General features: G+C 39.1%; 1 protein-coding gene across 3 annotated transcripts in view; it reads right to left on the reverse strand.

Annotated features, from left to right (window-relative positions):
• SH3D19 (SH3 domain containing 19) overlaps positions 1-13,568 on the reverse strand; it is an 83,019-nt gene that overhangs the window by 34,721 nt on the left and 34,730 nt on the right. For 2 of the 3 annotated variants that reach the window (XM_082052147.1, XM_082052146.1), the window contains exons 3-6: positions 9,031-9,071; positions 1,951-1,993; positions 597-744; positions 175-376 (exon numbers count right to left, since the gene is read on the reverse strand). In XM_082052147.1, the coding sequence (XP_081908273.1) occupies positions 175-376; positions 597-744; positions 1,951-1,993; positions 9,031-9,071 (434 nt within the window). Of the gene's footprint in view, positions 1-174; positions 377-596; positions 745-1,950; positions 1,994-2,915; positions 2,957-9,030; positions 9,072-13,568 lie in introns of all 3 variants that reach the window. The other variant, XM_082052148.1, reaches the window with a different exon arrangement.

A 13,568-nucleotide genomic window follows, 5' to 3' on the forward strand; every position in this document is an offset into this window, starting at 1 on the left:
ATGAATGCAATAGTAGTTCTTCAGAAAAGAGGATTTTTACAGGAATTTACAGCACTAACAATTCACAGAAATTTAACTGTTGTTCATATTAAGTGTTGCACAGATTAATATGAAAGAACATCTTCAGGAGACAGAGTAACATTTTCATCAGCGAGAAATCCAAAACAGCCTCACCTGGATAGCCTGCAGATTCCCAGTGTGTAGGCACACTGTTTTTTACATTACTTCCTGGCAAATGGCTGATTAGTTCCTCCGGAAAGTCAGTTTGTGTTGCAGAAGTAGTGGTATGTCTAGGAGCAGCAGCATTATTGTTATTTGTCGTATTGACTTGCACTTGATTGATTTCTCTTATCACCTGCTCATATGATGGTGGAAGCTACAAAACAGAGAGATAAATATTAATGTACATTCAGATGTGATTTTTTTAAAGCAGCACATAAATTTCAAAATACTAAATTAACATATGCAGAGGAAAAGAACACTGTCATAGTGTTTTATTCAGTATGATGAAAAACAAGCAAAAACTCTGTTCTTTCTAACTTAACATGCTTTTTACCTTTGTAAATCAAACCCATCTCATGTAAATTCACACTCACCTCAGCTGGAATATGCTCATTTCTCCTCCACTGAGCATGAGACGAAGCAGAAGGGAATCCTAATCCCTGAGGAGTGACAGGGCCTGCACCTGGAAACCAGGAGGATTGCCGGAGGGGTTCAGCAGCAACTATTGTAATTTCAGGACGCCTGGAAATGATGGCAAAGGGGGTGGCAAAGGGGAATAATTACCTAAAACATTTTAAAATAGTTCTTTTAAGTATAAAAGACAAAGATTTTCTCAGCATGGGAAATCAAAACAGCTCAGGTCTTTTTGATTTAAACAAAGATGTTTTTCTATTATTTCAATGTAACTTACCTGACCTTTCTAACAAGCAATTAGGCTTCCATTCAAAGCACCTAATTAAATGCCTAAGCCAAAAAGTAGGTTTATTGGTTTCAGTGAAATAATTTACATGCTTAAAGTACTTAAACACAAGTGTAACTCAATTAGATGGAAGAAGTCTTAGTCTTCAGGGGATAATGAGACCTTACCATGTGTCTGCCCTCAGCCTGCTGCAATGTGAAAACAGTCGGTTAGTTAAAACTGCTTCTGACTGGCTACCTAAAAGCTTGTCAATCAGACCTCCAGGGAAACCTCCCACCGCGCTCAAGTGGGGCAGAGCAAACCTCAGCAGGCCTTTGTACACCTAGTACAACAGGGACTTGTGCGAGGGTTATGGACCTGTAGGTACTACCCCTGTTTTATCACGGTAACAACTGCTTTAGAGCATCAGCTGCAGTGATGGCCCACATTCCCACGCCATGGCCCCCAGAGTACCACTGATCCATCTAGATTCTCATACAAAACACACTTTGAGAAGCGAGGTTTGCGAGTAGATGAAGTATCTGCTTCAAAAGCCTCTGTCTCCTGACAGAAAAAAAAAAAAAAGGCGCAGAAATGTAACTTCTGAAACTACTGTAAAAAGAATTACAAGAGGGCTACCATCCTTCACACCTGAAATAATGGCACACTCAGTTCACCAGCTATAAAGGTTGGTGACTTCCTTTCTCATTACCCTTTGAGAAACTGGAAGGAGGCCTGAAAATGTGCTTATTTCTATTGTGAAGTGATCCTGTAAAGAGATGTCGGGAAAGTAAAACAGTTTTGCAGAGGTTTGAGGACACATTGTTGATGAGAATGTTGATGAGAAAACTTCTCAAGTTCTTAACGTTTCCTGTGCTTAAGAATCACAGTATTTTTATTTTATTCCAAGTCTAATTTAATTATAAACACACTAAGGATAGAGAGAAGGGGAGAAAAAGAAATTAGAGGAGAAAACCATATAAAGTAACACTGTGACACAATCTAACAAGTCTTACAGTGACATTGCAATACAAATAGCAGCATCATACCTTCTATCCCTCTGCTGTTCAGTATGACTAGAGGTCCGAGAAGCTGTTTAGAGATAAGAAATAAAAGTTTTGAAGAGGTTAAAATATACTGTCACAGCAATAAGACGAGGATAATAGCATAGCCCTTACCAATCTACTATCTGTGAAATGGAGAACATACAGAATCTGAACATAAATTCTAGATTTTAAGAGTGGCCAAGTTTAAAGAGAAATTATTTGTATTAAATATGAGGATAAGTTTTTTAAAGGTTTAGAGTGCAGTTTCTTAATCAGTTTGACTTACTCTATGCCCAAGTTACCACCAAGAGAGATGGTCCTGTTCACTTTCTTCTTCACCACACATCCTGCATTGTGGTGACCCTACAGCTGAAACACCTTTTCCTTTTTCTCTAGTTAAAACAATCCACAAGTAAAATAAAAAGAAGTGTTAAACACAGCTTTGCTTTTGATGGCTCATTTCTGAGATGTGTTCTTTAATCTTTTTTTAATGTCTCTTTCTGTTTGTTTTAGAGGAGTGAAAAGCACTAAGGCACAAAATCTAAGACGCTATTTCACCCTCCTTTATGTAAAAAAGAAAAAACTAAATGTTCCCAGCTAGAAATTTCCTAAGTTTAATCACTTGTGGATTAAAAGCCAGCAACATTTCTCTTTTTTTTTTTAAACCATGTGTTTTAAGTTACATAAAATAAGCGAATCCTGACCTCTTAATTTTTCTATTTTTGCCATATTTGTGTTCAAGTAATTTTTTCAATGGCCACATTATATTTTCATTTTGATTTCTTTAGAGAGAAAAGGAAATTATCCAAGGGACAAATTTTTGCACAGCAAGTGCAATTTAGGAAGCGGCTGAGTCTTATTGTGCAAAAGCCGACAATTATGCTGTTCCTGTGCCATCACAGAACCATTAGCTGAAATCAGCAAAGCATTCTTGATTCAAGAGTTGCATAGTGTCGTGTGGGACGTACCTCTTCCAGAGGGCATTTTTGATGTGCACTATGCATGAGTGCTAGAGGAAAAAAAGAAGGGGTTACAGAAGAGGAAGAGGAGGTGCGGAAGAACAAATCAAGGCTTCAGAGGGCCAGAAACCATGATCAAATGGGTTAGTCACGCAAGAACAGCACATGTCCCAGTGTTGTAAGAGGGCAACTGTAACAGTTATTCACAATATAGTGTCTTAAAAAACTAAAATAAAAGCAGATTTTATTTCCAGTCTCATGCCTGTTTTAACAATGGCTGTTTAAAATTTTCCCCTGCAATAAATTAACCATGAAGAATATAACCGAATATGGAAATGTCTACTGCATTGCTCAACAAAGAGCCACTGTAGGAATGAGGAGATGGAAGTCAGATCTCTTTGAATGCTTTACATAGTTTAAAATCACAGTTTATTTGGTCTGCACTTTTTCCCTTCCAAAAATAATGGGTTACGCTACCAAAGAGGTAGGTAGGGGACAGACAGGTTGGTCCCGGTAAGAGGAACACTGTGAAGTGTCAGGCGTGACCGCGCATCTCCTACCCCAGTTCTGTAAAAGTTGTTTGGCAAAAATAAGTGAACAAAAACCCCCTACACCTCATCTTCACTTTCTTCTTCAGAGACCTTAACACAGCATTGACCCAACACACACTTTAGAGATAAAAAGACAAACTGACCCAAACCAACCAAGTCCAAGATTACTTTTGCAAAGAGGATGGAAGAAAGTGTTCATTTGGTAAATGTATGCAAAACAATTGCTTGGGGTATAGCCAAATTACAATGATAAGGACATTAGAAATAAAAGCTAATTAATGAGATATGTAAAACTGAACTATAAACCTGTCAATTTCTTTCTTGCTTTATTCATTTCTAGACAATTCTACATGCTGCTTTCTCCTATGAGACTCTAAATGTACTTCTATTCATTAAAGTTATTAAAACAAATAAGAAAAACCTACAAAAATCCTTTATTAACGTAGGCAAAAAAACTCCAGTGAGGCATCTACCTAATCCATCAAACTCCAAATTTCAAGTAAACAAGGAAATTCACTTGAAAACAACGCATTTAAAAATAACTTTACTAGTAGATACAAATACGTCTCTGCAAAGGGGCTAATACCTAAGCCATCATATATGTTTTCAGAATGTGCTCATTCTGTCTGGAAAACAAACAAGCAAACAAACTCCCAGGCATTTATGAAATCAAGCTACTTCCATGTACATGAACATTTATTATAAACATTGATTTTTTTAAGGACCTTGACAAAGTTCTTCCCTCCTTCCGTCCACCGCTCCCCTCCCTCTTTTTGCTGGCATATTTTTGTTACAACCACAGTTTTAGAATGTTTTTTTTTTTTTTGGAAGCTCTTAAATCCACAGTAGGAGCAGAGGTGAAAGCTACTGCATTTTCTGCTCCCACATATTCCTTGGAGTTCCACAAATGCTGGGGAAAAGGAAATACAAACTTTCTAAGTAATCCTTGCCTCCAGACTTGCACAGCTTTTATTCCTTTACCATTTCAAATAAATTAATTTTAATTTAAAAGTGTATGAGAGGAGACATGAATTTTTAAAATATAGCACACACTTGGTTTAAAAACAAAAGAAAAAAACCTGCAGCCATTCTTCTGGCCTTGTGGTCTTTTGTACCTGTAAGTCTATTCTTCATTCCCTTTGTGGATTGCCTTGAAGAAGCATGCTATTAATTTTTGCCCCAGATTTTAAATTATGACAGCTTTAAGATCTCATAAAACTTTTTTTCCATCGGGGAGGCAATGGAAATGTATTTCAGCACTGCTTTACTTACTGACAACTGAAGATAGTCGGCTCCTCAACTTCCACCCTAAGAAATGCTCAGGGTGAGAATTCTTGACATTTCCAGGAGCACATGCTTAGTGGTATTTACATAAAAGGTAAGCAAAGCAGTTAAAGCAGGGCTGGGAGAGGAATAAACCAGTGCATAAAATCCACACCTTTTCATTTTACAACTTCATTGGTCTCAGGGGAAAGAAAAAATGTCAAACCAACCCATAACATTGTCACTGTTTATTTCTGTTAGTGTCAATGAGGCATCTAAATGTGTTTAACCTAGTATTGTAAAATTTAAGCAAGTAAAGGATTAATGGTAATACTGTAAATAGAGGACAGATCAGTGACTTATGGATTTATTTTTTGTACATATTTCTCACAAGCACTATTTAGGAGGCTTTATCCAATTATTTTTTAACGTGTAGTGGTAAAGGGTACTCAGTTTATGCTGTATACTTCTGTTTAGAATGGTTTTCCTCTTCTGTTTCTTCTCTGGGTCCTACTGTTCAAGAGCACTGAATATGTCATTTGTATTTGAAACAAATACAGATTATGGGGCAGGGGGCATTTTAAGCTTGGTCTCATACCAAGATGCGTGTAGAAGTATAACCAGCATTATACTACAAACCCATGTATTGCAATGCTACAGACAAGCTGATGGCAACACAAGTCTGACATGCACTTTTGAGCTTTTTTGGAAGAGAGCTTGGCTAGAATTTACAGGCTTTCGGGCAATCTTTTAAGGTGATATAGAGGCAACTGTGAAGTCAATTCAGGGATTTGCTCAGAGATACCATCCTGCTGTGAGCACTGAGCACTTCCACAACAGACACTGCATAATAACATTTGTATGTTTCCATTAGCAAATCTGTATGAAATACTGAACAGTTTTGTCATTGCAGTGTTTTAAAAGCAAGTTTAATTTTGAATTAAAGATTGGAACCATAGCCTCAAATAGCCCAAGCCTTACGGGAAATGAAGCTCGAAAATTTTCTGATTATTTTTATATATTGTTCTTTCCAGTAGCTGTGAATAAACATGATCCTGACAATTAACTACTTCACTTAATTCGTATTAACTATTATTAATAGATTTTAAAGTAATAATATTACTTTCTACAACAAGAACATGTACTAAAACTTAAAAACACAGCCTCTTTCAATGCTTTTCCAACACCAGGCCAGACATTTCTATCCATCAATCCTATTAAACATATAGACAGTTAGATTGAGAAGTTATTCTTCTCACTGCATAGCTGTCTAAGAATAAAGGTTATTCATTTTAGTATCTCAAAGAGAGCCTCAAGAGTGGGCAAACACTCCCTCCCTTACCTACAAAGTAATACACCAGAGGAGCTGACAGAATGACCCCACGCAAGGGCCATGCTTTGCTTACTTTGCAATAGCAAAGGTGTTACATGGCTGTGAAGTCCTTCTTTAGGGAACACTAAAATGATCAGATAATTCTCAAGCCAAAACCAGAGAAAAAAAATCTGATTTCACCCAGGATCTGATTAGACTATTTCTGTAGAAGCGGAGTTTCAAGCTAATCAGAAATTTTCATGCATCTCTGAAGCAGAAGAGTTGAAGCTTTTCTCCTGCACTATTTCTTGGCACCAGGGGGAGGTCTTGCTCCTTCTAGTTCTGTTTCCAGGCACCTCAGGGAAACGCTAAGCTGTCTGACATTAGAGCTGGACTAACTTAATGCTTGAATGTAGCTAAAAGAGATAGTGATGCCCCTGAATCTGCTCATCTTGAGCTCACACCATCAGCAGGAATGTTCCACTGTCAACAGCAGTCTCTGTCTCCTGCCTCTGCTTCCCAGCTCCAGTTCTTCTTTTCACAACTTCAGTGAGGGAACTAATAAAAAATAACTGGGGGGAGGGGGGGGTGACAGGATTAATCTTCCTACCCCCAGTGAGATCAAATACCCTCTTCACAGCTGACCAAACTGCTTGGCACCACAGAGCCTGGCATTGCTGCTGAAAAAATCTGCCTAACTACAGCCTTAGAGCAAGCCTGCAGTTTCACTCAAATTTGACAACAATGATTTATGAAGGCACTTAACTCCTTCCCACACCTTTTCTTGGGCTCTGTATTCTACCTCTGCACTGTTCCCTGCGTTCTGCCAGCCCAAATATTTGTGCAGATGGGGAGAGAATGAGGTCATGGAATTGATCTGGTTGGGAAGAAGTGGGAGCCAAAAGAACCTAGGAAGCCCCCAAGCCAAACAAAACAAAAAAGAAAAACAAACAAAACCCACAGCCAAAAATGGCTGCAGAACTGCCAAATGGGCAGCCACAGCCTCAGAATGCATACAAGCTGTTATGCATCCTTCATTCAGACACATATTTGCTTAGGGCAGAATGAGAATGGTACAAGCTTGCAGGTTCTTCCAGAATTCTAGGGCAGCAGACCTGCTTCAGTAGCCCTGCTCCTTAACGCTACCTCATTCTGGAAGAGTGGTAAAAAAAACCCATTCCCCTTTGTCTCACTACTGCAGCACTGGACTTGCCTCTTTTTACTTTTTTCTAGCATTCTTGTGCATATTGTCATCTCTGGCATCAACGGAAATAGTTTCACTGATTTCAGTGGGAGCTGAGTTTAGTGGTGTGTCTTGGCCTGAAACCATCATTAAAAATCCAGGGGTAACTTTTGAAGAGTTGAGATGAAAAAAATTACTTCTGAGCATACCTCATGTTCACATGCTTGCTTTCTTCAAGCACTTTGGGCTTACTTTTCTAAATTCTACTGAGCTGTCAAACAACTGAAGAAAAATGCCACCAGGTTTCTATCCAGAGCCATAGTAAGGGTGGCTGAAAGGAAAATAAATCCTCTTCCTCTTTGGCCACAAGACAGGGAGAGAATTACCGATACAAAGGCATGTAAAGCATTGTCCACAGGTTGGAAAGTTGAAACCCTGCATGTACCTATCATGTTTCTTGAAAATTAGAGATAAATAGCCCACAGAAGCTGTGATTAAGAAAGAAAGAGAGATTTCTAACTCTGATAGGGAAACACACTTTTTCACAGAATACCATAATTCTTCCAGATTAATGACAAGATGAGTTAGGAATTATTCAGGGTCCATTTTTAATTTATGTTCATCCACAGATATGGTTACTGTTATACAAAGAACTATGGATTCATATACAATGCCTTAACATGTGCATGGAGATTTTTTCCTAGCTTATCATCTGAATAATTCACACGGTACTTATATTTCATCATAGTTATTTACATATTAATATTATTAAGTATAATGTTATAACATATGAGCCAGTTTTAATTGACTAGATTTTTTTATTTTACTTGATTGTGCCTCAAAACGAAGTATCACTTGCTACTATGTTTTCAAAAACATAGATACCAATTGCTTAATGATCTTTTAGAGAGTTTCTCAGTTAGATGAGATACTGAGGCTTATGCAGTCTGAATCAATTTCTGACTCCACCACAAAAGGCCCTCTGATCTGGTGCTCTCTGCTTTCCAGTTTCCTATCTATGGCAGCAACAGCACAGATAAAGTGCTGCATTTTAACTACAGCATCATGTAGACTTGCTCTGAATAAAGCTTTCATTATCCCCTTTGACTACCTCCAACTTAATCCATACTAATGAGCCCCTGACAAATAGGTCCAGGAGAAACAAATCAGTAGTACATACATTAAATTCTTCCCCCCCATAGCAATATCCTGAGGGTTGTTTCATTAATAGGGAATTGAAATCATGGACAGAAAGGAAACAGAAATGAAAAGAGGAAGAAAGAATCAGCATAAAATACTTTGGAAGATGCAGCTAAAGAAATTCTCTGCCTGGAAATATCATGAGCAGGGAAAGGGAAAAAATGAGTTAAATGAGGAAATCAGGAAAGAGGAGTTTAAACTTTCGTTCAGGATTTAAAAACAATTTTTTTCTTTTCCAAAATGAGCCTTGTGCATGAGTCTAATCATGTCCCCAGTATAGCCAATGAGCAGTTGCTGCAGCTTTCTATTAAAACAGAACAGTCTTCTGCTTTGTGAAGCAAAGTAAAAATTGGGCACATGCAACCCAGGTTCTTCAGAGATGGATCACATCTGTGCACAACCGTATTAATGCAAAAATAAGAAAATGTTAGTAACTGGCAAGAAGGAACAACCCATCAGCAAAGCAAAAAGATAGTCTAATAGCAAAAATTGAGAGTGAGAAAGAAATTACAGTCCCAAAGCCTGCTAGCTACTTCATTTTCACATATAAAATTAACCAGTTACTAAATACAATCTTGAAATATTATGATTCTCAAAAAATAGGAGTAGACTTACATCTCTTGATTGCTGCTCTTATGGATGACAAGGGTCCTTGGCTTAATGAAGAAAAAAAATTACAATGTGGTTAATGTCTTAAAGCGAAAACAACAAAGTAAATAATGCAGATATTCCCCATATATTGTAAAGGGTTTGCCAAGTGCTTTTTCCCCCTAGGTTATTATCTTACAGAAGCTTGTCCAAATCTCCTGAAGTATACAACCATACCCAACCCCTTCTAATGAAAACCAGGTTACCGCTTAGCTGCAAGACTCTGCGAAGATGGAAAGCCAATTTTTAGAACCATTTTTTTCTCGATTCTGTGTTGACGTTCACATTCTGCCTCATTTGACAGGAAAACTTGGAGAAGAGCCCATGTGGGTGTGCATATTCTCAGATTATAAGTATTTAATGACTTAACGTTCTTATAAATAAATAAAACTTACACAGACAAGTAAAAACCTACAATCCCTTTGCTAAATATTTTTAACAATCACTTAACAACTTATTTTCATTTTCAGTGGAGATTGCATTCTCAGTAATAACTTTGTGGGTGGGGTTAGACAGGAAGGCAACATGACCAAAAAACTGTTGATACACAAGGACAGAAAAATGTTTCCTTGTGCCAACTCATCTGTTTTCTTGGTAAGACTAATGTTTCTGATATATTTTTTCTGAAGGTCTTATTTAACAGATACAGCAGTCCTTAATATTTTTGCAGGTAAAAATCAAAACTAACTTGGGATTATAATTTACAGAAAGTGTTGCTAATTTGAAGAACATGGTATTAATAACCTGTCACTTCTGCAAAGTTACAGAGAAGATTAAAGAAAAAAAAAATCAAACCAAAACAACACACAACTACTTCAGAAAAGGACTTTTTTGCTCTTTTTTCTTAAAAAAAAACCAAAAACAAACAAACCAAAAAAACCCAACAGCTAAAGAATACTGGTTAGTGAGAAGCCTCTGGACATGCTGAACAGGTTTTTTTTAAAGGCTGAAAGTAAATAGACTATATCTTGTTCAAATTAACATAATACCTTAATTACAACAGAAAGGTGTACTAATTGAGTCGTTTCCAGAAACCTTCTGCCACAGCCTTCACAAGGGGTCCAACAGAGGACTGTTGGTACAGGGAGAGCATGAGTGCTTTAACAGCAGGCGTGCAGGACACCAGCCCTGCCAAGGCTCGGTTAGCTCCGCGTGTACTAGTGCTGCGATTGCTGATGGCTGCAGTTGCTCCAGCGGGATGAAGAACAGGGGGATTTGGAGGACAGGAGAAAGAGACAGTCAAAAAGGACGTGGATGAAGAATGTCCTCCCTCTACAGTCAGTCTTAAAGCTAATTAAGACTAGCAGTGAATGTTGCTGTGACTGAACTGTTCTCTGAATTGGTTTGGCTAGTCTGGGATAAACAATGCCTATTTGTGTGGTTTCAGAAACAGTTCAAATGTGGCTTGGCCTCTGTCCACACAGCAAGCAAGGCTGCCTTAGAAAACATCTCCATCAGTCATATTTCACCGTACATTCTCGGCAGAAAATAATTCTGATTTTCCTTCTAAATGCCTCATCATAATACCGCCTTATCTTTAAGAAACACTTCTCAATTTTATGTTCCTCACAGATGTACCCCGGACTCCTTTTTCAAATTCCTAGTAACTCAAGTCTCTGTCTTTTAGATGTTCATTTTCAAAGCTTTATTCTTCTGCTTTCATTGCTGTGAATAACTACAATCTTTAGGGGTTTACTTCAATCATATTTAGTATCCAACAGGAAGGAGACCGAGTCTGGTAACATGAATTTGAAATCTTTTGGAGTAGCAAAAACTTTCTATACTCAGAATTCAAGATTTACTTAAGTTTTTATCAGGAAATTAGGAAATCTATAAAGTACGCATGCTCAAATATCAGTAAGAACCAGAAGGAACAAGTTAAGTGCTTCTACTGGCCAGAGCATTTTGACCCATTGCAATTTGCCTCAGAATCTGATGAGCGCTTTCAGATAGGAGCAGGAGCAATTATAGGAGTCACCATGTAGACAAAAGTTCAAGTTTTCCAGGCAATATGAGGATCAAAAGGGTACAGAAAAGACTTCAAAATCAAAGTGCAAAGACCAAAGAAATGAAACATTTCATGAAACCAACCTAGTGAAGTATGGATATACCCAGAGCAAGGCAGTTCTGCAAGTATGCAACTATCCATGTAATTTAGAACCCAGGATAACACAGTTTCATTAGAAAATTTATGAGATCACAGGCAAAGCAAACTGTTAGCGGATAGGGGTTTTTTTCCACTTTCCATTAACAGGTCACCCATCAACATTCTTTTGGCAAAGCACTACATTTTCTACCCTCAGGTGAGCTTGATTTGCGTATAGCTTATAACAATTTAAACCCTTTAAAAACATGGAAATGGGAATGTATGTAGATTTCGTTTGGTTTTGGTTTTGCCATGAGGGCCTGTAAAGGAACTCTAAATTCCATAACTGTTACACACTAAACCCCAGTAATTTAAGTAAGATGGTGTTCTTGGGGCAAATTGCAATTTTGCCCACACCTTATGCTGAGCCAACACCTCCCTGTTCCACAGGCAACAATTTCTGGTCTCTAGTCCTGTCTTGCAGAGAGGAGATAACGTTACTAATACCCTCCTCTGCTCCACAGTTAATAACACATTTTCTCTCAAACCATGCAAATAATTAACATCATGAAACTGAATTTAATTCTCCTATTGGATGAGGTAGGAGCTGCAGCAATTACTCTACTGTATGGAGTACCTGCCTTTTTTCTACCTCTTCCTCCTGTCCATAAGGCACAGAAGTGAACCAGAGCGCACACAAAATCTCAAAAAACACACGTCAAGAAAAAAACAAAGGGAAGAAGTTTAATCCATGTAGGATCTCTGATCCTGGTTCTAGTGCGACTCCCCCAAAAGTTACACCAGAACACTTGAAGGGACAATGTGACAATAACTAGCCCCTGGGGGTGGGGGACAGCAGCTCCTGTGTCACCCTGCAACATACATAACCAAAGCCCAAACTCATATTGCCAGAAGAAAACACATCAACCAGCAGGAAGTTTCAGAACATTAAAGACCAACAGCAGCCCAGCCACACCTAATACGGAACAAGTAAAGATGCAACCTCTATGAACCGCCCCACGATTTACCATGCAGGAGTGGACAACTGGAGTAACTCCTCTAACATCCACAGGTTTATCCTAGATCTTGCTCACTGTTAATTTAAAGCACAAACTTTGTTCCATTTCCAGCTAAGGCAGCAGCTTTGTTGAGCTTCCCCTGTCAGCTCCTCAAAAGGAGGAACTAACCCACCCCAACCAAACAGGTTCAGAGGGGATCTGTAAGCTGCTGTAACTGCTAAGCTGAAAGCAGTTGGGTACTTTAAGTCAGCAGTAATATGAAAAGGGTCCCATGGGTCACCATTTCTGAAAGATAAAGAACCCAGAGTGATGTGTTTGAAGATGTTAAAACACCTACTCACTCTTCCTGGAAGGCTTTATTCTGGGTTTCAAGGATGGGTTTTCTAAATATAAACACTTGAAGAAAATGCTTCAAAAGCATATTTTAGCTCTGTGTATTGGGGAAAAAAAATTGTCAAAAACTAGACTGGGCAGAGAGCTGTGAACTCTTTAGCAGAGTAAGTGCACTTTCTGTGCATAAGCCATGGTCTCTCCCTCATTAGGAGCTCTTCTCTGACACTTTTACTTGCACTGAGCAGTGCCTCTCTTCAAATGCAACTTCAGTGTAGCTACAGTATTACTCACAGGCTCACTCCTGTGGGGTGACTCCTGACCCAACACAGCGACCATGTGAGTATCACTCACCTGAAGAGCCCCTGCACAGCAGTGGGGAGGGGGTGTGGTTCAAGTGGAATAAAGCTCTAGTCACACAGGCTTTTCCAAATGAACTGGCAGGGCTTTATGCGTGCCCAGAGCAGGACAGCATTTAAGTCACATGTTATCCAAGCAAAGAGGCCAGGAGGTTCTGAGCTACCTTTTCACCCACATCTTTTGGCTGTTTCAGCAGCAGCAGTGGCTCCAGCCCAGCCAAGGGCACGTCATGGACATGTTTCCCACCAGATGGTGAGCCAGATCTGCTCCTGAGTGCAAACTGGCAGAAGAGCACTGGGTTTTACCTGCCCCTGGAAGGAACAGAGAGTACTGGCTTGGGACTGTCCCCTCCTGCCCATGAGCATATCCACAGCCATTTAGGGGGGGGTCTCCCCAGGCTATCTACAGTCTTCTGCCCTATGGGTTGTGGTATTGCTTGGGATACAAAAGATATCTCAAGCTACCATACTGTCTCAACATCTCTTCTTCATTCACTTCACTTTCCTTTCCTTTGAGGGTGCCAGAGCACTGGAACAGCTGCCCAGCGAGGTTGTGGAGTCTTCTTCTCTGGAGATGTTCAAAACCCACCTGGATGCGATCCTATGTAATCTACTCTAGGTGAACCTGCTTCAGCAGGTGGGTTGGACTAGATGATCTCCAGAGGTCCCTTCCAACCCCAACTATTCTGTGATTTTCTGTGACTTCCACCA

This window comes from Streptopelia decaocto, assembly GCF_964273445.1.
Source record: "Streptopelia decaocto genome assembly, chromosome: 4".
In the NCBI taxonomy this organism is placed as follows: domain Eukaryota; kingdom Metazoa; phylum Chordata; class Aves; order Columbiformes; family Columbidae; genus Streptopelia; species Streptopelia decaocto.